General features: G+C 42.2%; 1 protein-coding gene across 1 annotated transcript in view; it reads right to left on the reverse strand.

The window, feature by feature from the left end:
• Positions 1-325: 325 nt before the first annotated feature.
• Positions 326-26,580, reverse strand: part of EDEM1 (ER degradation enhancing alpha-mannosidase like protein 1) — a 32,527-nt gene continuing 6,272 nt past the window's right edge. Inside the window, exons 2-12 of the mRNA XM_017870712.1 lie at positions 25,413-25,485; positions 20,866-20,969; positions 18,313-18,484; positions 17,101-17,284; positions 15,019-15,193; positions 12,957-13,077; positions 11,967-12,137; positions 10,057-10,130; positions 9,084-9,180; positions 6,744-6,947; positions 326-4,444 (exon numbers count right to left, since the gene is read on the reverse strand). Of these exons, the coding sequence (XP_017726201.1) occupies positions 4,355-4,444; positions 6,744-6,947; positions 9,084-9,180; positions 10,057-10,130; positions 11,967-12,137; positions 12,957-13,077; positions 15,019-15,193; positions 17,101-17,284; positions 18,313-18,484; positions 20,866-20,969; positions 25,413-25,485 (1,465 nt within the window). The 3' untranslated portion in view covers positions 326-4,354. The remainder of the gene's footprint in view (positions 4,445-6,743; positions 6,948-9,083; positions 9,181-10,056; positions 10,131-11,966; positions 12,138-12,956; positions 13,078-15,018; positions 15,194-17,100; positions 17,285-18,312; positions 18,485-20,865; positions 20,970-25,412; positions 25,486-26,580) is intronic.

Below are 26,580 nucleotides of genomic sequence, written 5' to 3' on the forward strand. Positions count from 1 at the left end.
TTTAGATCCCAGATATACTCAGCTAATTGGCAATAAGAAAAGACAATGACTCAGTGGCCAAGAGAAAGGAAGCTAATGCAGAGGGGAAGGCCAGGGCTGGGACAAAGGTGATGAACAGCAGTTGTGACCCGCACGGGAAGGGCATTTAATGGAAGAGTGTGACATACAAAAATGTAGTGGAATTCCATCGGGGGAGGTATTACTTAGGGCTTAGCTATAAAAGCAAGGTTTTATTCATCTAGATGGGCAGTTCCGTTAGAGATTTTTCTCCCCGTTTGTCTTGCATGTAATGTGTCTACATGAGAATGTAAAAGAGAAACAAGACGACAGCTCAAAAAAAGAAATCTTTTAATAAAATTACTCATAAAATCCTAATAAATTTTAAAGAGCAAGATATTCCTTATTACATTTATAAAAGAACATTTGGTCCTTTTACAAAAAGATCCCTTTTAATTTAAATACATTTCTTATTTACAGATTAAACATAAAAGATCATCTAAGTTGCCAAGCATATTGCACATTACAGAGAGAAGCATCTGTGTATTTCAGTAAGTTTTCCCAGAGTTTCCAACTCTATACTTTTTTTGTAAAAAGATTTACCTTTCTTATGCAAAATAAATAAAAATGCAGCTTCTGTTCTGCTATTTAAAATTAAAACAAAATAACCTTTAAAAATACTATTCCTCTGCCTTGAAGAAAGGAAGAGGGTATAGAATCAGGGATTTCCACAGGTACTTGGCATTTTTACCAGATTCACGTCTGGATTCAAGCGGGAGCATAACCCCGAGCCCTGCGAAACCTGGGACACTCAGCCCAACCCACCCCACCTCCTCGCTTTCCCAAGGTGTCCCTGCCCTGCAGGGAAGAGGCACTAGAATAGGAGCTGGATGCTGGGAATGGACAGGAAAGCTCAGAAGTTTCTTCTAAAGTTCCTGCTCAGCCACCCTGTGGCTAAGGTAATCACTCAGCCCTACCTTTTCACCAGCACTAAATTTGAAAAAAGATTTTTGTTTTTGTCAACAGACAAAAAAAAATTTATCAAAGAGAAAGGCCTCTGGTGCCCTCCAAAAGCAGAAAGGAATGTCTCATGTTGAGTCTACACAATCCAAAGAGGAATTACAGGTGGCAATCATTCAGTAAACTGAACTAAGAAATCATTAAGAGGGATATTTTCCTTTGGTGGGGAGAAGGGGGAAGGGGAGGAGGAAACAAGGCCCTCAGATTGCACAACTGCGCTGACCAAACCAGATACTTCCTACAGACGCTCCTCTAATAGTCATGTGCACAGACATCATCCTGGTGCATTTTTCTTTAAATACATAGAAAATTATTTAAGTGTCACGTGCACAGTCCATGATCTAAAACAAGAAAAGCCCTGAGGATTCAGTTACAATGAGTAAGTTCTGGCACAAGCGCTGCAGAAAAAAAAAATTTTTAAATGAACGGAAGATTTGAATGCAGAAGCTGGTTTTTCACCATGGCCAGTGCAAATGGAGAGCTAGCAAACCCTTCCTTGCCACTTATTTTTCCAGAAGGGATTCCTCAGTCACATCAACTAAAGTAGCTAAGCCTCCCCTGTAATGATTTGAAAGTTTGTTGTGAGAGAATTTCGCTTCATCAAGCCAACTATAAGGTAGCTTTCTAAAACAGTTCTGCAAAATGCTTCCACCACACTGAGCAAAGCTGACACTAGACACTAGCTACACGTGGGAATAGGAAGATGGGCCAGGCTCAGAGCTGCCACAAAGGATGAAGTCCACTCAGATTTGAGGCATTCCTGGGGCAAAGCACTGAGCAAAGCAACTTCTCTGGTAATCTCCTCATCCATTCTCTACCCAGTATTTCAGAACATAGAACAGAAGAAACTGCAAAAGCCCTGCAGGATATATCACAGTTGTTAACATTCTGACTTTCAAAAAGAAAACAAGTAACCTTTGCAACTGGCTCAAAGAACCTTCTGGCATCCAGCCACACAAACCACTGACTACATAGCATCAAACTTCGGACGGGGTAGTCTGGAAGCTCAACAACCAGGATTAATATGTACTAACTCACTCACCCTCAGTCTCACCTACTGGTATTAATTCCAGTACCCAGAAGTCAAGAGAGTTTGGGACTTAACATAAAACACGTTTCCTGACAGCCTGTGGTCCCTGAGAAGCACCTGCAGCACTCTGTACTCTGCAAGCATGAGATCCCTATTCCCTATTCCAGGAGCATGAGGAGGAAGGAACAACCGGGCTTGCTCGAGTGACAGGCAAAATGCCTCATTAAGAGAACACTGGAGTGCTTACCCACCACTGCCACCACAGAAGCCAGAGCGGGAGAGGAGGGGAGCGCCAAGAGAAATCACAGGCACGAAGAACTCACCTCCTTCTCTGAGATGCTCTATATTCCCAAATGGGTCACTAATAGTCCTACCTCTGTTTGCCCAGAGACAAAGGTACAAGTATGCTCGTGTGTGTGCATGCATGCGTGCGTGTGTGTTTATTTAACATTTTTAATCAGTCAGTGAAAACATTTAAAATATATATACTATTCTCAAAGTTTTCCATTCAGTAGATGGGACATTGTTAATAAACAGAATAATGCTTCTGAAATGAAAAAAGGTAAAATAGAAGCATTTTATTTTTTCTATTTTAAAACGATGTAACAAATGTTTAAAAGATAGAGATGGCACGTTTATTACTGAAAATCCTCTTTTCAAAAATCTCAAAGAACTGAACTACATATTTTAAAACCATAACACTTAAAATTTTTAAGAAGGAATAAGGTTTCTCCCTTTTGACTAAAAATGCAACATAGACAGTGTTTATTTCTAGCTTTGAAAAGCTGCACATGAAATCCTTAGAGGTGGGCAAACAGTGACAGGTGAGAACCGTGGTATGTGAGGCTGGAAGTTTTAGAGATTTCCTACCCTTTTTACTAGAATGTGTTTCCACCCATGACGCTTCATGGAAGCCAGAGTAAGAGTCAACCCTGCTGCACTGTGTAAGAGTAGCAGGTGTGTATCAGTGTGGGATCAAAGAGAGAGGTTCTGGCTAAGAAAATAAAACAAAAAAAGAAAGAAGGCATTTTAGCACAGCTTCCTCTGTCTACATGCTTACTTCTACAGGTTGAAAGGCAAAGACTGACCAAGCAATTTCCATCCCCCTTTCACCATGGTCTCACTATGTGGCTAAACAGGCCTCCTGAAACCGTAGCAGTAGCTGTGACATCCAGTGGCCCAAACCAAAACCAATATAAGGCACTAATCTAAAGCCTGTATTACACAGAGAAATGGCTCAAGGATGCTAGAAAGTCATGTGATCATTTCTTTCTCCCTGATTTAGCTAATTGGCACTAGACATAGGAAACAAAAACAAAACAGAACTTTAACCCAAATATGGTCAGAACTGAGAATCCTTGCTTAGGAAATATGAGAAAGATGGAAGCTCAGACAACCTTAGGTATTGTTCTCTTCCTAAAAAGCACCTGATTCTGGAACTATGGGATTTCCTCAGGTAAGTTCATATTCAAAATGCAAAATACCATCCAAAAGATCTGTCAGTTAACCTCTTAGACCATAACATAATAACTTAAGAGACTGTTAAGAATTCTGGTTAAGACCATTATTCTTAAGCAAATAATTTGTAACACTGTAAAGATTACTTGAGGCATACATGAAAAACTGGATGATTTTTTCTCCCATGTGATCCAAAATCATGGTTGGATATCAAGGGAAGAGCCCAATTATCTAATAACAGAAAGGATGACATTTTCAATGCAATTAAGTAGGGATACCAAATGAACCACAGACCCTTTTGCAGAAATTTCATTCTCAATCTTCTAATAAAGAAGTAGCTAGCCAGGTACACTGGTGCTCATCTGTAATCCCAGCTACTCGGGAGGTTGAGGCAGAAGGATCACTTGAGCCCAGGTAACCCTGTCTCAAAAAAATATCAAGACCCTGTCTCAAAAAAATAAAAATAATAAAAAAAATTTTTTTTAAGATATAGCAATACTCCAGTATAGCAGGTGCCAGCAAAGAGACTTAGGTTATAAAGTATAAAGCTATGAAGATCAATCCAAAGAATGCCCAATCTATTGTGCTCATAACATCAACATGTCATAAGAGGCCAATTTCCATGTACCTTCTCACTTCAAATTATATCCTTAATAGGGCAATTCATTGAACAGGAGAGAAACACTGAAGTGTGCAAGGATTAACCAGATGTGGTGAGGTGCTGCACAGAAATTCCTACACCATCATGGACAGCGAGACTTCTGTCCTTTCCATTTCAGACTGGACTTTGGCATGGTCTGGGTTAGGTTGTTAAGGTCTGGTTCAAGATGAGGCCTCACAGAGAGCAGATCAAATCAAGCCAACCATCTGGTCAATCTGTCGCATGTAGATGCTCTTTAAGGGCAGGGAGTACCTCCTCTCATCAGGTACACGATTGCACTAGAAAGACAAAAACGAGGGAAAATTAAAAACTCATATGTTGATCTCTCAGAAAATGTGACTGAATGACTTAATCCAGGGTTTCTCAGTCTGGGAACTACTGACGTTTGGAAGTGGGTAACTGTTGTGGAAGCTGCCTGTACACTGTAGGACGGTCAGCAGCACCCCTTGCCTCTCCCACTAGGTGCCAGTGGCAACTCCTATGCCTCAGTTGTGAAAATCAAAAACATCTCCAGACACTGTTCCAATGTCCCTTGAGCAGCAAAATCACCCTCAGGTGAAGACCACTGACATAATTTAATATCCTCACTCACTTTATAGATAAAGAAATGGCAGATCCAGGGAGGCTAAAAGGCATCACAGCAACTACTTAGTGGCCAGGACTGAAAGCCACATCCCTGGGGTCCTTAGTACACCCAGAATTTCAGAAAACATTTCTGCTATTTGAAAACAATGTGTTTTCTGAGCTATGTTTTCTCATTCACAACTAAACTCTAAATGCTTAAGACTACCATTTTTTTTTTTAATTAAAGACCCCCGCACCACTTTTTTTCCTCAAAGGAGAGGCACATCTTGAGAACTAACCAACTGTGATATCCCTGGAAGCAGTTGTCTAAATACATCCATTATCCACTTCATCTCCAAAGAAACATTTTCCCCATGCCCTGTAGTTGAACTAACTACACCCTGCTCCTCATCCCCGGCAAGATTAAGACTGGCAGGTCCTTCCATTGGTCCCGACTGCCCCCCAAGCCCACATCTCTGTGCTTTTGCAGGTGCTACTGCTTCTGCCTGAATATCCTTTCTGGGATACCCCTTCTCATCCTTCAAGGATCTCCAGCAAGTGACCTCCTCAGGGAATCCCGCCTTGATTTTCTCTGGAGATTAGTCCCTGCCCTCTGTGTTTCAACGGCACTACGGACAAACGCCTAGGATGGAACTGGATTCCCCACTAGGCCATGCTCCATCCAGAACTGGGAGCCCTTCTGAGGGCCTGAATCCCTGGTGCCTGGAATCATGGGATCAGATCTATTAGCGAGTGTGGCAGGTCAGAGATGTCTCCTTCCTAAAAGAGAAGACACTGCCTGTGTCCAAATCCTGGCTCCACTGTGGGAGCTGAACCTCTCTGTGCCTCCCTTTCTTCATCTGTAAAATGGAGACGTTAAAAGTACCCACCCCTCACAGGGCTGTTGGAGAAGTAAACAGGTTAACATACGTCAGCGTTTAGAGTGGTGCAAAGGTTAACCCTGGTATGTATTTGCAAGTGCTGGCTGTTATTAACTTTTCCCCCTCACTCTCCTTCCCTTTCCTCCCGATTATGCTTTGTCCACTCAATCAGCGCTCCACGACCGATGGAAACGGGGGCGGAGGTGGTTATCTACACTCTGGCCTATCGATTTACTTCACAGACTGATGGCAAAGACCTTTACTGGGGCATTAATGGAAAAGCACTGAAGCACAATCTGCGATGAGAGGGCGCCCCAATGCCAAGGCAACCCATCTGTGGGGAGGCTGCCGAACTCCTGACCACCGAGGCCCTGGGGGATAACGAGATTTGAAATTTCGACTGATCTACATTTCCCTATCCTCACTTCCAAACCATCCTATTTGATTCAAATCAACACAACTACCTGATACTTTCACTAGGGATGCAAGGACTTCCATTTCCAAATTTTTCCTGCTGCTTCTCAGGACAATCTAGGCATGTGGAATAAAGCCCTACTTCAAATGAATGTGGGTGTTTGCTGCACTTCGAAGAGCATCTTCATTAGGACCATCGTGACTATCACCGCTTTTTTCTCTTCTGCTGCTAGTAGATGATTTTGCTGAATGTCTTCCATTTGCCCCTCCAGGTCCACTGATGGATCATATCAACAGGCTCCCTCGGCCTCCAGCTTCTGCCCCAGGCAGCCAAGAAGATGCTCCAGCAGGCAACTGGGGGAGCAGGGAGGGGTCACATGTTGACTCTGCTTGCTCCCTCCAGGCAAGGCCACAGAAGTCAGATCTGAGCGGTGGCTCCTGCTGAGTGGCTGCTCCTCCCACAAGACTCCCCTCTTCCAGGAACCTGTAGCCACTTGCTCCACTGGCACCTGCAGCCAGCAGTGATGATGCCACCGCTGCTCCTGTGGTTTCCCTACACCCTGACAACATCTATACAAATGGTGTCTTTAGGAGGTGTTTTCAAATCTCCCAATCTGCATACACCATCAATTTTCCATCAGGAAGTCTGAACAACTAAGGAATTCATAGTATTTTCTCTTCCTATATATGCAAATCACCCCTGGAGAAAGCAACTCACATTGGAGCTGGAGTTGATGACTTTTAACTCGTGAGGTTTCGGCCTGTGCACAGACTTTCCCCCTCGGTCCTGCCCTCCCTCTTCAGAGAAGAATTCCTTCCATGGCAATTCCCGAAGATGCTCATCCACAGATACAATGTGTCCCTCTGTTGTGAACATGTATCTGGTTCCAGACTTGTGTACTGGATTGTCTTCATCAAACAGCTAGAGGGAAGGGAAAAAAAGATACAACCAATAATTGTAGCACACTTGGAACTGAATCATGGGGGAGTGTCCCAGCTACTCAGGGAGGAGAATTTGCTTGGACCTCATGCTTCTCAGTGACAACTGGGTGAAAAGGAATTGACTGACAACTGTGGTGCCCAACCCAGGCTGCAAGGCAGAATTACCTGCTTCATCTAAACTCAGATACCTAGACCTGCCTCTTCCCTACACATATCCCGCACAGACGCAGAGACTCAGAAATTCCAAGGCTAAGGCCCAAGCACAGGTAGTCTATAAAAGTTTGCTGGATGATTCCCATGTGCTACCTAAGAGTTCTCCTGCTGGAATTCTAGAACTACACCCAACCTCACAGACACCTAGTCCCTGAACTGTAAATGCTGGCAGGGAGGAACCAAGTTTTATCCATCACCATATCCCCTGGGCCTAGCACAGAGCCCAACACATCTGCCAACATTCAGTTCATTTCTTGCACAACAAGGGTTGGGCTCTGAAGACGCAATGGCCACAAGGCACAGTCCTTCCCTCAATGGTGCATGTGACATGGAACAAAAGAGCATCTAGAAAGAACATCTAACCCAACATGGGATGCAACAGTGCAGGAGAAGGCAAGCGTTCTGTGAATGTTGAATGAATACCTAGAAATTCTTTGAAACGGTATTGGTCACCTAAACTATTTCAAGATGAGGAAAAATGAGATTCAGTGCAGCTTGTCAATGTTTACACAGTAACAAGAGAAGAACAGGGCAGACCACAGGTTTTCCTCTCCCTAGACTCTAGGTTCTTTCACCTAGCACACCCTACAGGGTCACCTTCCTTTTACTCTAAAACTCGCCCTGTTAACGTCCTTCTGACACCACTGGCTGCTGGATGGAAATACGCAGCTAGGCTCTGACCAGCCTGATTTAGCAGACCTGAGCCACCTGCATGGACAGCAAGAACCACTGCACACACAGGAATCAACAGCAGGACAGCTGTCTTCCCACTGGACAGACCACATTGGCTGCTGGTGGACATACCTCTGCAGTCGTCTGTGAAAAGACACTAGACACAGAAGAGTATCATCTTAATGGATTAGACCGGCAGCTCCAAAACCTGGCTCACGTGAAACCACTGGAGGCACTTGTCAAAATGACAGATTTCTGAGAACGCTTGTTCTAAAGATTCTGACTCAATATGGCTGTAATCTTAGCAAGGGCCCCAGGGTGATTTGGACCCAGCTAGCCCCAGGCCTAGGAACCATGGAACTAGATAAATGCAATTTATCACAGCTGCTTCTATCTCTGACCCTCTGCCCAAGTTCTCAGTTGCCATGCTATCTTCTAACCTGGAAATCCTGTCCTCTGTTTCTATGTGGCCATACTGAGGAAAGTGGCAGGAGGGCACGAGAGCAACTGTATGCAGGAGGAAGAGCGGTGAGGTGGAAAGATCACCAGACAGGGAGTCAGGACCACAGTTCACATTTCAGCTCTGCCACAGCCACCCCCATACTACGGACAAGTCGCCTGACCTCTGTGTAGGCTGTAGTTCTTGTGAGGGAAATAATGAACATACGAACATTAGGTAATACCAAAGGTTTCATCCAGGTCCAGAAATTCTCTCTCTCTCTCTACACACACACACACACACACACACACACACAATCACGTGCCTGAGGATGTGTATATGGACAGAGACAAGGCTGAGCTGCAGGTCTTGGCCAAGATCACACACATCAAGAAAAGTGAGAAGCCATTATGAACACAGCTCTCTTCCTCAGAGGCGTCTTCCCCCTACCACCACACTAATGCTGGTTCTGTATCAATCATTACCAGCATTTCCCACCTAGCACACCCTACAGGGTCACCTTCCTTTACTCTAAAACTCGCCCTGTTAACGTCATAAGTTTGTAATCATAAGTTCAATTATTGGTTTACTTGACAAATGACTTTTCAACAAGGTTGGAAACCATGAAAGAAGATAGCAATATCCTTTGGTTCTGACAGCATTTGCATCCTGGGAATGCACAATGTCCAGCATGTAGCTGTGCCCAGTAAGCATCTGTCAGATAGAAGACTATGCGAATGCTCGCTCTAAGCAATACTAAGTATTTCTGGGTTCATCTTGCAACACACATACCAGATACAAGTATTTACAGGTCTCACTGAGAAAGAAGCTCTCCATCCGGTCTTCTGTGGACTTGTCAATGACATGATGCAGCGTGGCGTACCCACACCTACAAAACAATCGTCAGGTCAGTCCTGCCTCTCTTCCTTCCCACCTGCTGATTCACTTAAGAAGCAGAAACATTCTCTTATCAGAATAATCAACCAGTCATCCAGCACCATATGAAACTATGTTTACACTGTAGGGCTCTCCTTTTTTATAGCCTGGATTGTTTGCAAATTTACTTAGCAAGTGCTTTTGGCTGCTAAATTATCAGGTGAGTTACAGGGTGTGGGGGTGGTGGCAGGGGGCTGACCAGAAGCATAACATGGCACCAAGAAAATGATTGGCAACAAATTTAAAAGGACTAATTTAAATGTCTAGTCCTAATACTTGTAGAATTGACTTATTATTGAGAATTGACTTATTATTTGAGTATTGACTTATTATTTAAGATAGTACTTTTTAAAAAGAAAAACATGATATAGCGGGTTAAAAAAAAAAGCATGTCACAAAATTCAAACACAGAGTATGTTTCTTATATATACATATACACACACATCATATATAAAAATATATTTAAAAGATTATAAGTATATACATTTCAATACTGACTACAGTTTTCTCTGTATGTGGAGATTACAGTGATAATATTCTACTGCTTTATATTTCTGTACTCCCTAAACATTTTAGTGTATGTGTTATTGTATAACTAGAGGAAAGAAGTTAGAATGAACACCCATAATCTGCTAGAACCTCACAGAAAAAAAAGGGCAGGTCTCACTACAATGGAAAGGTTCTACTACACCAAAAGGTAAGCAATTTCCCTGTAAATGTAACATTAATGACCGGGTTCTATAAATTAAAATGCAAACTAGGATATTTCCCCAAAACAATTTGAAATAAAAGTGGCTGACAGAAAAAGGAAGGAACTTAGAAAACTGACTTGACTTTTGTGTACTTTTCCAGACTCTGCAGAATATCCATTCCTACATGGAGGTAGAAGGGATTCTTGGTTGCCTAGAGAGAACACGAGAGAATGTGATCCAGCATGGGCTTGGAAGACATGCCATCGACAATATCATGGTGACTGCGGGGTTTCCCCATGGAGATGAGTCGCCAGCCAAAGGAAGAAACAGGGCCCAGGTCCTTTACCTTGCAGGGTCACAACGGTTAGAGGACTAAGGTATTCTGTCAGTTCACATCAAAGCGTACCTGTGACTTGTTTAACTTTAGCCAGGGGTAAGACCATCTGTTCCAGGGTAGAACAATACTCTACTTTGGTTCCCATCATGATTAGAAATAAAACAATGCCCACCCAGACAGCACCATATCTGAGAACAAATCCAATTTCTATCTTGCCTTGGAACTCTCCAGAAACTTAAGACACTGGCACAGGAAACAGGACCTTGCCACCATTCCAGTTATGGCACCATGAGGAAAGGCTGATGGGAACAAGACTTTCCAAAGTGTAAAAGGAAGCCGCCACCCTTTCCTCTCTAGTCACCCTGAGAAATCAGTCCTCAGTTGCCTACTCTTCTCACACATGCTCTTAGATGGTTTTACTAGAGAAAAACACTTCTCTGGGAAGATAAGCCTTTATCCAACAAACAGTTTAAAAGTTGGGGATCTTTAATTCATGCCTAGCACCAGATTGCAGCAACAAAGAAAACAACAAGGTTAGCAGTCTCCAGATTAAAAGTGCACAGGGTGTGGCTTCAGAGGGTAAAGCTGTAGAGTGCAAGACATCTCTGTCAACGTGAAGGAGAAGCTGAAAACACGAAAGAAGCAGTGAAAGAAAAAAAGAGGAGTAAGCTCACAGACTACAGGACTAAGCTTAAGAGGAGAAATCAGCCAGTAATCGGCACACCATCCTCCGTGTAGAGCCTTGCTCTACTGGGCTCAGAAAGGCCAAACAGGTGTCTATCATCTTTTTCCTTTTTTGAGAGGTTATCTAAAACTCAGGAGGTCCCTTTTTAGGCATGAGGACTACTACCAGTTTCCTAGGATTTCTTTCCCCTTTTTTCATCTGAAGCAAATGGCAAGGATTCGGTATAAAAAAAATTGTTGAATAAATAAATTCAAACCTTAGTGCTAGCCCCATTACCAGAGTTTCTGAAACTCAGGCTCTGCTTGCTAGGGCTGGTCCACAGTGGACATCTGTTACAGGCCTACTGAATTTCACCAAGGTCAGTTTCTTGGTGAGTTAACCACTCGTGCTGCTGTGCATGTGAATGGAGGACTCTCTGCGTGTACATATGTATGGCATGCACAGAAGTATAAATATCTGGCTTCAACTGTCAGGAAGAAGACATTTCACAGTTAAAGTCACATTCCCTCTGCCACTGAAGTAATTTCACAAAGGATGAACACTAGTTTATATACATATATAAACAAAAACAGGCATCCAGATGAATCCCAGATGATTTCCTTTACAACCAAGAAAATGAATTTTCTTTTTATCTGAATAGTTGTTACACAGACCGGGGCTCCACAGTACACTGGTGCAGAATTGCATCCTAAAAACGGGTCTTCTGGTCAAATACATTTGGAAAACACCTTAGTACAAAAATCTTCCTCATGAATATTTAAGGATGTGAGATATAAGTCCTACAGTAAAAACATGATTCAGCTTTGTAGAATATGAGGTTAAAAACATATTTCACTGCAAATGCCTTCTCTGTCCTGTGAAGTCACGAATAACACTGAACACTAACAAGACTACAGATAGGGGGTAACTCGATCAGAGTCACTATGAAACAACATAACCCTAAATCAGCAAATGTTCATTAACAACAAACTGCTGGGGTCAGGGGAGGCAGTGAAAGAGAGAAAAACAAAACAAAACTCTAGTACCTGGTAGAGGAGATATGTGGATTCCACTAACTCTGGTCTCAGTGGGTAGAAGAGAACATCAGGGGCCTGCAGCTGCCAGTTATATCTCTCAGGGAGGGCACCATATCGTTTCCATATGGCATAGTAGAAGGCATGAAGGCAGATGGCATCTTCCACATCTCCTATCAGCACCTAAGGAGAGGACACAGGTCATCAGGCTGAGATACCATTCCTAGAGTGACAAGACATGCCACAAAGGGCCTGCCTGGGCTCTCCTCTACCCCCGAGTTCTTACTTGACCTATACATACGGTTAAAGACAAAACCAACCCAAAAGTGACAACCCAGACAAATAAATGCCCTCCCTATCTGGTCACTAATGCCAAATTGATGTGAACTGCAAACAGAAAAACAGAGTACGTGTACTAATGAACAAGGAATAAACAACTGAGGGATAATTATCCAAAACTCACACACAGCCCAGCGCAGTGCCTCATGCCAGTAATCCCAGCAATTTGGGAGGCTGAGGCGGGCAGATCACCTAAGGCCTGGAGTTCGAGACCAGCCTGGACAACATGGTGAAACCCCATCTCTACTAAAAGTACCAAAAACTAGTCGGGTGTGATGGTGGGCGCCTGTAATCCCAGCTACTCTGGAGACTGAGGCAGGAGAATCTCTTGAACCCGGGAGGCGGAGGTTGCAGTGAGCCAAGATTGTGCCACTGCACTCCAGCCTGGGCAACAGAGCAAGACTTCATCTCAAAACAAAACAAACTAACAAAACAAAATCACATACAGTCACTTCTCAAGCATGGTTTTGCAATTGTGTGGAATGGCTCTGTTCAATATTCTGGAGACTAATTTCACAAACAGAGAGATGAAGACGTATAGTGTTAGTGACCTCCCAAATCCAAAGGAGACAGAGAATGCTCAGGGTATTAGAAAAGAAAGAAAGGAAGGGAGAAGCCCTTTCCGGTGAATGGTTATTCTTAGGAAATCTGATTGCAAAATACCTGCAGTCCAGGGAAAAAGGCCTGTAGAGAGTCAATCCAGGTGTTCATCAGCTGCCCACTGAACATGTTCACGTTGACATAGAGTGGGGGGTCTCCTTCTCCTTCATTGCAGGCTTCCCGCCTGCAAACCCAAGCAGCACATTCACTGATGAAAAGAAGGCTCACTGACAGATCTCTACCTCTCCAGCAGCTGCTGGTAGTTTCATTTAAATGGAATTAACATTAATTTTTTCTCCTAACTCATTCCTTAAACCTTTGGAGACAGACTGCCTTTAACTATCTACATTAGACTCTAGCAGAAGATAATATTTACCACAGGATCAAAGTTCCTAATGCAGCCATTATAATATGTCAGGATTTCACAGTATTCTGCAGAAAGCACTTTGAGCTTTGCATTTAAGAGCCCTGCCACATAAGAGAATTCAGTATATAGCATGGGCCTATGCTGGATTTCACCTGAGCAGAAAAACTTGGTTCTTTTGGTACAAAGAGTCTCTTCTCTAGTAATGCCCTACAGCATGGGCCTAGAGAAATGCATCAGAGCAAGACCCTTGGGGATTACTGCTCAATTTAGTTTGTGGCTTTGAGAAGCAAAAATAAATAAATTCCACCCAAAAGGCCCCTTACTTAAACACAGCACATACAAGTGGTTCCTACAACAGCAATGTAGAAATGGACCCAAGAAAATCCTACCAAGCTAGAAGCTCAGTAGCTATCACTTGCACTAAAACTGGACACTCAACATAGAAATACATACAAAGAAAGATCTGGGGGCCAGGTGTGGTGGCTCACACCTGTAATCCCAGCACTTTGCGAGGCCGAGGCAGGCAGATCACGAGGTCAGGAGTTTGAGACCAGCCTGACCAACATGGTGAAACCCCATCTCTACTAAAAATACAAAAATCAGTAAGGCATGGTGGCATGTGCCTATAGTCCCAGCTACCCAGGAGGCTAAGGCAGAAGAATCGCTTGAACCCAGGAGGCAGAGGTTGCAGTAAGCCAAGATCGTACCACTGCGCTCCAGCCTGGGTGGCAGAGCAACACTCTGACTCAAAAAAAAAAAAAAAAAGAAAAGACCTGGGATAAGAGAGTGACACTAGGTAGAAGCCATTGTAGCTTCAAATGGCTCTCTCTCTCTCCTGTCATCCTGGATGCATAACAAAAAATAGTGAATAACATTGTTTTAAACAAACTCAGAGAGAAAAAAAAAATGTGGTAATTGTCCTTTCTATCACCAAGTATAAAGACCAATCCTAACAATTCTTTGGAAAGTAACAGAACCAAAACACTGTCCTGCAAATAATTGTCCTGCATTGCAGATTGATCTGCAATTAAAGCCACAGCTAAACACTGGGATGTGTCAGCCCCTGTAGTAGCAACAAGTCTCTAAGACAGCCCCCGAGAACCTCTATTCCTGTGAGTCACACCCTTGCACAGCCCCCTCCCACACTGTATGTATCAGGGTTGATCTGGGTGACTAACGGCCTGGCAGAAGTATTGGTATATCATTTCCAGATTAGTCATGAAAGCACTGTGGCTGCCATTTTGGCTTCTTTCTCTCTTTTTCTCTCAATCACTCATTCTGGGGGAAGCCACTGGCCATGAGCTACCTACAAAGAGGCCCCTTGGCAAAGAACTGAGCCCTCCAGCCAACAGCCAATGAGGAACTGAAGCCTGCCAGCAACCAAAGTGAGCCTGGAAGGGATCTCCCAGCACCATCAGGTCTTGGCATGGCTGTGGCCCTGGCCACCAGCTTGACAACAACCTCAGGAGAGATCCTGGGCCAGAGTGACTGGCTCAGCTGCTCCTGGATTAGTGTCCCTAAGAAACTTCATGAGATGATGCTTGTTGTTTTAAGCCACTAGGTTCTGGGGTACTATGCTATGCAGCGACAAAAAGCTAACACAGCTCTTTGCCCCCAGATGACTGACAAACTAGGAGAGGTGGTAAGGTGAGGGCAGAGATAAAAGACCCTGTGATTGTATGTTAAAAAAATACAAACACTTCAGAATGCATTCTATCTGCTTTACAAGGTAACAGAGGAGATGTTAGGGAGACATACCCTCTTCTTAAGTAGTTCTGAATACTCTGATATGCAGCATTAAACATTTCTAGGTCTTCTTTTTCACCAAAGAGAATGTAAGATTTCAAGAGGTATTCATAGAAGGAGTCCAGCCCGGCACCCAGGCCACTCTGCTTTCCAACCCAATGGCCAGTCTGAATGTTCACAACATTGCCTGCAAAAATAAACAAGACACTTGAGGTCCCAACTGTCTCATCAGAGAGGACATGGATGGGGACACACCTCCTACTCCAACCACACTGCTCCTCAGCACCTTTATCCTTGGCATACAGGAGGAGTGGCTGCTTGGATCTAACATTTTTGTCAGTCTTATCACTAAGTTAGCCTAGACATCTTTCTAAATATATAGCGTTTACTGACATAAACATGGGGATAAACATTTAATGCAAAATAAAAATAGGTCTGTCATTTTGCTTTTCCAGATTGACGATACATTTCAAAACCCAAGAGTTTTCACAGACTTTTAACCCAGTACTGCCATTCCTGGGAATTTATCCAAAAAAAGATGATTTTAAAAAGAAAAAGTAGCCAGGCATGATGGCTCACACTTATAATCCCAGCACTTTGGGAGGTCGAGGCAGGTGGATCGCTTGAGTTCAGGAGTTCAAGACCAGCCTGGGCAACATGGTGAAACCCTGTCTCTACCAAAAATACAAAAAATTAGCTGGGTGCGATGTGGGGTGCCTGTAGTGGCAGCTACTCAGGAGGCTGAGATGGGAGGGTTCACTTGAGCCCATGGATCACTTGAGCCTGAGAGGCAGAGGTTGCAGTGAGCAGAGATGGTGCCACTGCCATCCAGCCTGGGTGACAGAGGGAGACCCTGTCTCAAAAGACAAAAAAAAAAAGAAAAGAAAAGGGAAAGGATAAATTTTTTTTAATAATAAAAACAACAACAAAAGTGGTAATTATGAAAGCAAGGCACCAACTTGGAAACAAATAATCTGCCATATTCAGGCAGAATCAAAATATTTGTTTATATTATAATGAAAAATATGTAAAAGTTACACATGCCAGGCTGAAAGGGTCTATGGAAACCTATAAAGTTGACAATCTGAAGTGACACTGGTCAACTATTGGTGATAAGCTGACAATCTGAGTGACTTCTTTATTTCTATTGCTGTTGTTAAATACAACAAATGTATACATAAATTTCAGAACTTAAGACAGTTACATGAGTTAAAATAACACCCAGGCCGGGCACAGTGGCTTACACCTGTAATTCCAGTACTTTCTGAAGCCAAGGTGGGAGAATCGCTTGAGCTCAGGAGTTTGAGACTACTCAGGCAACATAGTGAGACCCTATCTCTACATAAAATAAACAAAATTAGCTGGGCATGGTGGCACATACCAGTCATCTCAGCTACTTGGGAGGCTGAGGCAGGAGGATCACTGAGCCCGGCAGGTGGAGGCCACAGTGAGCCAAGATCGCACCACTGAACTCCAGCCTGGGTGACACAGTGAGACCCTATCTCAAAATAAAATAACACCTTGAGTTAGCAAAATACTGATAATTAGTGAAGATAAATGATGCGTACATAGGGGTTATTATTCATCATAGTTTCTCTCTACTATACTCTGAAATTTTCCATAATAGTTTTTAAGTAACATCTTGATCAAACATTCTTAAGGGAAAAAAACCCACCTCATACAGGTTTAATCTGGAGTTTCAATCTACTACCACAGGCCCAGATTTTTTAAAAGGAAAAAGCTGCTCCATCAGTAACTCTAAATTCCTATATTTAGAACCTTGTATTGAAGCAATAAAATCTGCCTCAGAGGCAGTTCTTTTTATGGCATTTCCATTAACAATAATTTTCAAGTAGAATATGCCAGTGGATCCAAATCAGAAGGAAGCCCTCAAACACAAAAAACTTTATTCTTTTCCATCAGACCATGTAGCCTCTCTGCAAACGGTCACATAAAGAAATTAGACACAGCTGACACAATTCTTTCTGAGTTGTCAATTGAGTTAAAGAGTGAAAAAGGGGCAGAGCCCAGAGAAGATGAAAGGCAAGGGGACCAATCAGTGTGCAGTCCCAGTGGCGGGTAAAGGTGCCACACCTAGTAATCCCGTATCATTGCTCCGGAGGTTCCAAAGGGCTTTCACTGCTCGCCTGGCTACCCACTCAAATGTGGAGTCCCCCAGCAGTCGACTCAGAATCCCGAATTCCACCAGGAGGGAACCGGCTCCCGCTGTGCATGTCTCATTATTGGTGTCAGGAGGAACTCCTGTCTTTAGATTCACCTGGGGAAGGGAAGTGACAAAGACTGTGACAAAACTTAAGGAATCCACAGGGCTGAAAAGCCAGGTCTCAGAGACTACACTCAGCTAATAAAGCAAGCTTACCACGGTGAATCAGTCCTCTGCCTTCCAAGATACATCTGAGGTGAATATGGGAATTAAATGTAAAAGACACAAACAAGAAAATAAGAACAGCAGAGCCTTACTTTATTAATAAGGGCCAGTCTTCAGGGAATGGCTATAACACTTCACTAAACCTTCTCTTTCCAGCAGGTTTTCTTCATGGTAACACAAGCACCAGGCTTTAGGGTTGAAACAAAGGCAAACTATAGAGTTTCTTCTAAATTTTAAATAAACCACTATGAACTCACTCCTGCTCAGCACCTAAACAAACCTCAAACCGGGAGAGAAAGGAGGCACTACCAGAATATGACAGCCAGTTTCATCATGAAGGCTCTGTCCTCTGGCAGTTCTCAGCCATTTACCTAAAAGGCTGACTCAATTACCAGAGGAGTTCTGGGCTTAGCAAATCAGATGTCACAAATATATAATCTAATTCCAGATCCTGGCATTTAAATCAGCAGCTAACTTGCTGGTCTGTGCAGCCCTTATTTGACAGATCCATGTGAAGCAATGAAAAGCTCACTCACTGAGCTCCCACAATACCCATGTGAAGATCTCTGGGAAAATATACCCAAATCAGAGATGAAGACAAACTCCCGACACTGCTTTGTAGCAGAGAATACAAATCACACATGTAAGAATACTGAACTTCACAGAACATCAACTCTTTAAGGGCAAGGACTAAGTCAGCTATATCACTGTTTGCCTTTCATACAGTGGATGCTAAGTAAATGCTGAATGAATTTTAAAATATTTACATCATATTTAAGGCCAAATTCTTCTAAGGACACTGCTTTTCTCATCTACCTCCATCCCATTCCTTCTCCCAAATAAATTAATAAACAAAGAATTTTAATTCAGGAAGATGGTGAATTGTCAAACACAAAGGGTCAAACCAGTCTACCCACCCGAGGATACGGGATCCCTGTCTTGGTGTTTTCAAAAGCAGGGAGGAGCCGCACCGCCAGGTCATGGGCCATATATAACAACTCATTATCATAGTCCTTAATTGTCATGTCACCAAAGGGCTGCTTGGAGTCGGTTATTATTCTGTGAGCAGAAAGGAGGCTTCCCAGGACCCTAATGACAGGAAGAACAAAAAGATAATACAATCATGTTGCTTGTAAATGCACATAATCCAATTCAGAAAGATAGAAGTATGTTCATATCCACATAGACTCAGAACTGCCTGACATCAGAGAGACCTGACTTAATGGCCTCTTGAATTCCTTTCTAGCTCTAATAATACACGATTGATTTTTGTTAACCATATTACTAAAAGAGAGAAAGTGAATCATTTATCCGAGACTACCAAAAACAATACTATTTAAAATATTAACAATTTTGGTAATCTAAATCTTAGGGCATTAAGAAAAGGGAGTTGGCTGGGTGTGGTGGCTCACGCCTGTAGTCCCAGCACTTTGCCAAGGGAGATGCATCTCTTGAGGCCAGGCATTCAAGACTAGCCTGGGCAACAAAGCAAGACCCTGTTTCTATTAAAAATAAAAAAAAACTTAGCCAGGTGTAGTGGCACACACCAGTAGTCCCAGCTACTTGGGAGGCTGAGGCAGGATGATCTCTTGAACCTAGAAGTTGAAGGCTGCTATGATCATGCCACTACACTTTAGCCTGGTAACAAAGCAGGACTCTGTCTCTTAAAAAAAAAAAAAAAGAGTATACTAATTATTCTCAGAATAAATATTACTTATTAGTATTATTACTCTTGATTTATTTTACTTGGGGAAAACACTCATAAAAAACAGAAGCTGGGCATGGTGACATTTGCCTGTAGTCCCAGCTACTTGGGAGGCTGAGGTTGGAGGATCACTTGAGCCTAGGAGTTCAAGGCTGCAGTGAGCCGTGACAGCACCACTGCACTCCAGCCTGGGCAACAGAGCAAGACCCTGCTCTAAAATGAGAGAAAAAAAAAAAGGCAATTTAATTCAAATTAAAAAAAAACAAAAACAGAAAGGTAAGACAACAAATACTAAGTAATTTTTGTTGTTTTGGCTGCCAAGCAACTTCCCTAATACCCTAACATCTGGTAAAGAGGCAAGGTGAAGAGGAGGAGGAAAAAATGACCTACTAAGAGGCAGCAGACTACCAGCTTACACCTAAGTCCTTGTAGACCCATAAAGTCCCATTCTAAAGATCTGAAGTAGACTGTGACGTATGTCAGAACAAAGGTTTTCACAAATTTAATTTTTTTTTTTTTTTTTTTTTTTTTTTTTTTTTGAGACGGAGTCTCGCTCTGTCACCCAGGCTGGAGTGCAGTGGCCGGATCTCAGCTCACTGCAAGCTCCACCTCCTGGGTTCACGCCATTCTCCTGCCTCAGCCTCCCGAGTAGCTGGGACTACAGGCACCCGCCACCTTGCCCGGCTAGTTTTTTGTATTTTTTGGTAGAGACAGGGTTTCACCATGTTAGCCAGAATGGTCTCGATCTGCTGACCTCGTGATCCGCCCGTCTCGGCCTCCCAAAATGCTGGGATTACAGGCTTGAGCCACCGCGCCCGGCCCACAAATTTAATTTTAAATAAGTATTATATCTGTGAACTGGAATGTTATGCAGTTAATACAATTTTCAAAAAATGTAAACAGGAAAATAAGCACAATATATCAAAAAAAGCAATATACAATATACTAGGTATACAGTATGATCCCAATCCATTAAACAAAGAGAGAGAAAAAGAGAGAGAGAGAGAGAAATAGAAGTGAGAAATATACCTAACAAGGAAATATACTAAAATGCTAAGCAGTGATTTTCTGTGGGTGGTAAGATGGGAAACTCTCATTTCCTTCAGAAATATGTAGGGGTTGTCCTAGGACACTGTGAAAGAAGGAAATGAAATCAGACTATAAAGGGAAACCATGAAATTCTGTACTAGACAGACACCTATTTTACACCCCCATTAAAACATAAATGTGCCCAGACATGGTGGCTCACGCCTGTTATCCCAGCACTTTGGGAGGCCAAGGCAGACAGATCACTTGAGGTCAGGAGTTCGAGACCAGCCTGCTCAACATGGTGAAATCTAGTCTCTACTAAAAATACAAAACTTAGGTGTGGTGGTGTGTGCCTGTAATCCCAGCTACTCAGGCAGCTAAGACATGAGAATACCTTGAACCTGGGAGGTGGAGATTGCAGTGAGCCAAGATTGCACCACTGCCCTCCAGCCTAGGCAGCAGACTCCATTTCAAAAAAAGAAAAAAGAGTTTAATCTATAAAAAGAAAACGAAATATAAATGTGTCTTTCCCTTCAGTCCGGGATGTGATTACTTTGAAATAATTGTTCCAGTTTTAACAAATATGATATGAACATGAAAAATGCACACTGCACCCATAAAGCCCATATGGACTCCCTGCCTGGATCTTGGGGTGAAAAGAGCCTCACAGGTATTTTTATCTTTAAACACATAAAAAGAAGTCTCCAATTCATTTTATGAATATTCATTATTTTACCTTATTGTGGCCTCAAAGACTTGGACGGTGGAATCTTTGTCAAATGAAACTGTGTTGATCACTAACTTGACTGCTTTCTGGAACTCGGATGAATTTCCCATTACCTTTAAAAACAGGAACACAGGTTATTACAGCAACTTAAAATGAAACTGAGGCTGTATCATCACAGCAGCCTAGTCATGTCACCTAAACGTCTGTATGTGGTTTTGCTACCATAGAAGTAGAAACACAAGAGATAGAAAAGCAGTTATTTCTTAGAATATATTACCAGCACACGGCAGGCCCATTTCCTCCAACTCAAGAGCCCTATCTCCAAAGGACAAAACTGAAAATAATTCCTTGTAAAATCATTGGCACTCCTCATCTTCCCAACTCCACTCTCCAGCAAACTTCACTATGATCTTATTGAACATGCCAGGCACTGTGGTTTCCAAAACTTCTGGCAGGTATACAAATAAATCAGAAAACTGAAGAAACAAAAATATGTCTTTCTCTCTGCTCCTCAAATAAATCAGCGGCTTGGGTGCTTGGCTCCCAGGAGACCAAAACATCTGGAAAATTGAACGAACTTGTTATCCAGATGTCTAAACACTTTGAGAAACAGGGTAATATCTTTTGGAGCACAGGATAAAACCAGTGACTAATTTAAAGGAAACAAAATATATGAATACTCAGCTCTATGCCCTTTTAAAAAGTGATTTAGAATTATGATTCTTATTTTGGGTGTGTAGATACGATGTCACACTAAGCTACTCTCTCCTGTATGAAGCACAGTTGGGCATCAAACTTTCTAGATTAACCTGAATCAAAATTATTTCATTCCACTCAAAATTTTATGAAACCCTAACACTATAATGACATCATAAAGACACACTGTGAAAGAAAAATAAATTGCTAGGACCCCAAAATCACTAAGCCAAAGGGAAAAGTCACGCTGGGAACTGCATCAGGCAAACTTGCCTCCCATTTTATTCCTAAATAAGATAGTTACATAGACTTAAAAAAAAAAAGAAAAAACTATATATATATATATCCCTTATAATTTATCTAGAAGGAAATTCCTTGTGGGCCTCAAGATCTTCACTCTAAAACAATTCTGCTAAATTCTACCCTGGCAATGTAAATTGACGGTTTATCTTCACAGGTAAGAACAAAGGACAGAACTCAGTCCTCCCTCTGCTCACCTGAGAAAAATGCATATCTGATTGCTTCCTCTGCCCTACTGTTTATGTAAAACTGCAGATTCACTAAGCCAGGCAAAGGCATAAGTGATTATTCCTCTACCTTTGTCACAGGTAAACTCTGTATTCAGGGAAAGGCTAATCAGAGAATCAAAAGAAATGCAACCAGCTGGACACGGTGGCTCAGGTCTGTAAACCCAGTACTTATGGAGGCCAAGGTGAGCGGATCACTTGAGGTCAAGAGTTCAAAACCAGCCTGGCCAACATGGCAAAACCTCATCTCTACTAAAAATACAAAAAATTAGCCAGGTGTGCTGGCACACGCTTGTAATCCCAGCTACTCGGGAGGCTGAGGCACAAGAACTGCTTGAACCCCTGGGAAGGCAGAGGGTGCAGTGAGCCGACATCTCACCACTGCACACCAGCCTAGGCAACAGAGCAAGCCTCTGTCTCAAAAAAAAGAAAAATTTATGAAAAGGTAACCATTTGTCTTTTATCTGCCCATGACTTAGCAGTGCCCCCTCACCCCACCTCCAGCACTTCAAGTTGTCCCACTTTTCTGGACTGAACCAATGTATATCTTACATATATTGATTGATGTCTCGTGTCTCCCTAAAATGTATAAAACCAAGCTGTGCTCAGCTACCGTGGGTGATGTCATCAGGACCTCCTGAGGCTGTGTCATGGGTGTGTCCTTAACCTTGGCAAAATAAACTTTCTAAAATAACTGAGACACTACTTCTTTCTTCATCAGACATTACCTTCAAGTATGTATTATTGTATATTATTATATATTATATAATAACAAATATTATTTCCTAATATTAATTGGTCTGCTCCATTTTTTCCACCTCATCGTTATTTTGCTATAACCTACAGAGTAAGTACAGACATTTCTAGCTTTCGGTTCTTTCTTTTTAGAAGATGATGCAATAATGCTGCAAGTTGCATCCAATGGTCAGGGGACTGCTATCTTCACAATGTTTCCCTAGCACATCTGTTAAAGCCTGTTTAAATGTTAGCAAAAGAAAAGGAAAACCACAACAGAAGTACACCTGAAAAATAGGCCTGAAGCACTAAAGGCCGGATATTCTACAATTAAAACCACAGAGATGAGTCTGTTTTCTTACAGATGTTTACCAGCAACAATATCTGGTGAAGCTGCAGGTGCTGACATGAGCTCAAATCAAGTGAGGATGGTGAAGGAAGTCAACAACTCTTACTTACTGTAGTTTACCATTATGGTCAGATAGCTACAGAACCCTGAGTAACCACGTTCTGAACTCACTCACTCATGTTTGAAAAAGGCTGAATGGGACAGAGGAGCTAAATGGGTTTGGGACTTCTCAGAGTCTTTAAAATGCTGATGGGTACTGTGGCTCTCTAACAGTGGGACCAGATATACAGAATTTCTCAAGTCCATTTGGAAACAGAACTCTTCTTTCAGGGAGTAAATATCTTTAGAATCTGTGTTGGGAAATGCTTCATTAGTTAGAATTCATTTTTTGAACAAACATTTGCACTGCTACTATGCACCAGACACCATTAAGTGTGGGGGAGACTATGGTGAACAACAGAATAGTAGGCATGGTAGGGGGATTAAAAAAACAAAATGGGGCAAAAAAAAAGAAAGAAAAAAAAGCCAGCAACTCAGGAGGCTGAGGCAGGCAAATCACTTGAACCCAGGAGGTGAAGGTTGCAGTGAGCCAAGATCACACCACGGCACTCCAGCCTGGCGACACAGCAAGACTCTGTCTCAAAAAAAAAAAAAAAAAAAAAAAAAAGGAAGAAGACAAAGCTCTTAGGGAGAAAGAGTAAGCTTTCATGAGTCTTAGGACATTTCCTTTAAGTAACACTTGTAGGCTGAGTCAGCCTCTGGTACCATACTCGTCTGGGCACATTTTGATCAGTGATGGTAAATGACTGAAACAGAGCAGCAATAACTTCAGAAGGAGATATTGGGAAACTAAGTTGCTCTGCAATTTAAATTATACTAAATCAGTACCCCCAGATTTCCTATTAGACCAAGGGCCTAGTCCTATTTCTACTACTTAATTATAAAATGAGGATGTAGAATGATCTCTCAAGCTCTTTCCAAGTTCTGGTAAGTAAGTCTACTACTAGCAAGATACTAGATTATCATAATGCAAACTTGGCTTGCACATTACCCAATTCGTGTGTGTGTGTGTCTCCAGAGATGCAGTCTCACTCTGTTGCCCAGGCTGGAGTGCAGTGGCACAATCTCAGCTCACTGCAACCTCTGCCTCCTGGGTTCAAGCATTTCTCCTGCCTTAGCCTCTTGAAGAGCTGGGATTACAGGCGCCTGCCACCATGTGCAGCTAATTTTTGTACTTTTAGTAGAGAAGGGGTTTCACCATGTTGGTCAGGCTGGTTTCAAACTCCTGACCTGAGGTGATTCGCCCACCTCAACCGCCCTAAGTGCTGGGATTACAGGCATGAGCCACTGTGCTGGGCCCCAATTCTAACTCCTGACAGCTTTAAACTCTTCTATGGAATGTTAAACGAAACAAGAATAAATTATTAAGTACAAGATATGGGCTAGACTGCAATAAGAAATTTCTCATGGTAAAGACTTGCTGGACAATGAAGGAAAGCAAAGAGGTTGTAAAATCACCTTTACTAAGAAGATTTTAAAACAGCACTATGCTGGAATACAGTCCCCTGGAAACTGCTTTAATGGCAAAAGGTGAAGCAGATGAAGCACACAGACATGGCACCACACACCGAGTGCCACACTACTTTCAAGGTGCTTCTTCATATCTGCTCAAAGGTCTCCAGTTCTCCAGAGTCAATGAGCAAAACCACAGGATGAGGAGGTAATGTCAGCACCCACGTTGGCAGCTCAGGCATGGGGTGTCCACAAAACAGGAAGTAGCAAATAAAAGAGAAGGGTTTCTAGGGAGCCCCACATAAGGACTGGCACTAGGATTCCAACTTGCTCTTGGGGGAGCCAGTAGCTAGATGGTATTTCAGGGTACCTGCTGACCCTGAGATCTTCTCTCTTTTACTCCTGGAATAGCAACTACTGCAATTATCAATATTAATGAGCTTCTCTATAGGTTCTTTTAGGGAATAAGCAACTGGTTTAAAAAAAATAGGTTCCCTAAAATCAATCATACATTTCTTCTCCTTTTTTTAATGGAATCACATTTCCCCTCATTTAACCTTCAACACTTTTCTTGCCCTCCCCATTAAGGTCATTAAAATAAATAACAGTTATCAAAGCTAACGATACATTTTGACTTATCAGGCTCCCTGGAATTCCCATTGCTGGAGGGAACTAGGGATAATCGACTCCAAAACATCTTATCTTAATTAACTTTTTTTAAAAAGGTGAACACTTACTGCAAGTGTATCCAATGCATCAACAAGAGTCAATGAGTAGTTCCCTAGTACATCATTGATGTTCAGATTTGAACTGAAAAAGAAAATTAAAATTAAACAAAAAGACTTTATTTCAAAAGAGAAGACAATAAAACTAAACACCCATCAGGAACTGTAATTGCCAGCGACTCTTATTTATTCAGGAACTAATTACGGGTGAATTAATACGGCAAAGGTCTTTCTACTCCAAAAGCAACACTTTCTATAGTGTTCATAAGTAGAATCGAGTCAGAGAACTGCGGAGACACACTTGTACCAGAGTGGAAAGAATGTTCATGGGAAGTCAGGAGGTGAGTTATCTCCTGTCTGAGATTCAGGTTTATCACCATATACAATCTCTTTGGTCCTATCCAACTTTAAAAAGCTCTGATTTCATAATCATTAGGAACTAAAGGAGAGCACTTGTTATACGACCCACCTGCAACACTTTAATAAAGCAATTCGACACCACAGCCTATTACACACAAAGTAAATACGTTCATTGACAGTGTCAATATTACTCATCTGCCCTATGGTTGGGGGTATAAATTAACTTCTTTACACCATTTCTTCATTAAGAACTCATCCAAAGGGTCTCCATTATTTCCATTAATTCTGAGATATCATTTAACATGAACCAAAGCAGGAATTGAGGCCTTTCTCCCTTCTTAACTGGAGCTACAGAAACGTTTCTGCCACACAGCTCTCACCCCCATAATCTACAGCAATTTTCCATTCTGAAACAACCTTAAGAAACCAACTTCAGGATGACAACAAGGGTGAAGCTCCTCAGGCGCTGTATTTCTTTATAACACTTAAAAAAAGAAGTCAACAACAACAAAAAAACTAACACATCTGGGAGAATAGGGATGAAGAACTAGTAAAATAAAGGACAGTTTGAGAAATTCTGGGGACTTCATTTATTTATTTGTCCCATTCCCAAAAACCCAGAGAATTAAGTGCAGAAGCTTGGAAAAAATGATAGTAAGAGAAGACATAAGACAACCGTTTAAAGATTTTATTAGCAACCAAAGCAAAAAAGCTCCAGTTTTCTTTCCAGCAAGATTCATTGATATCTGCAGTCTTCCATCATATCCCAGAGTACTTTATCTGCTCCTTGGATCACCCTAATGGGTCCTCATCTCACTTT

The sequence above is a fragment of the Rhinopithecus bieti genome, unplaced genomic scaffold (genome assembly GCF_001698545.2).
Source record: "Rhinopithecus bieti isolate Rb0 unplaced genomic scaffold, ASM169854v2 scaffold_5101, whole genome shotgun sequence".
NCBI classification, from domain to species: Eukaryota; Metazoa; Chordata; class Mammalia; order Primates; family Cercopithecidae; genus Rhinopithecus; species Rhinopithecus bieti.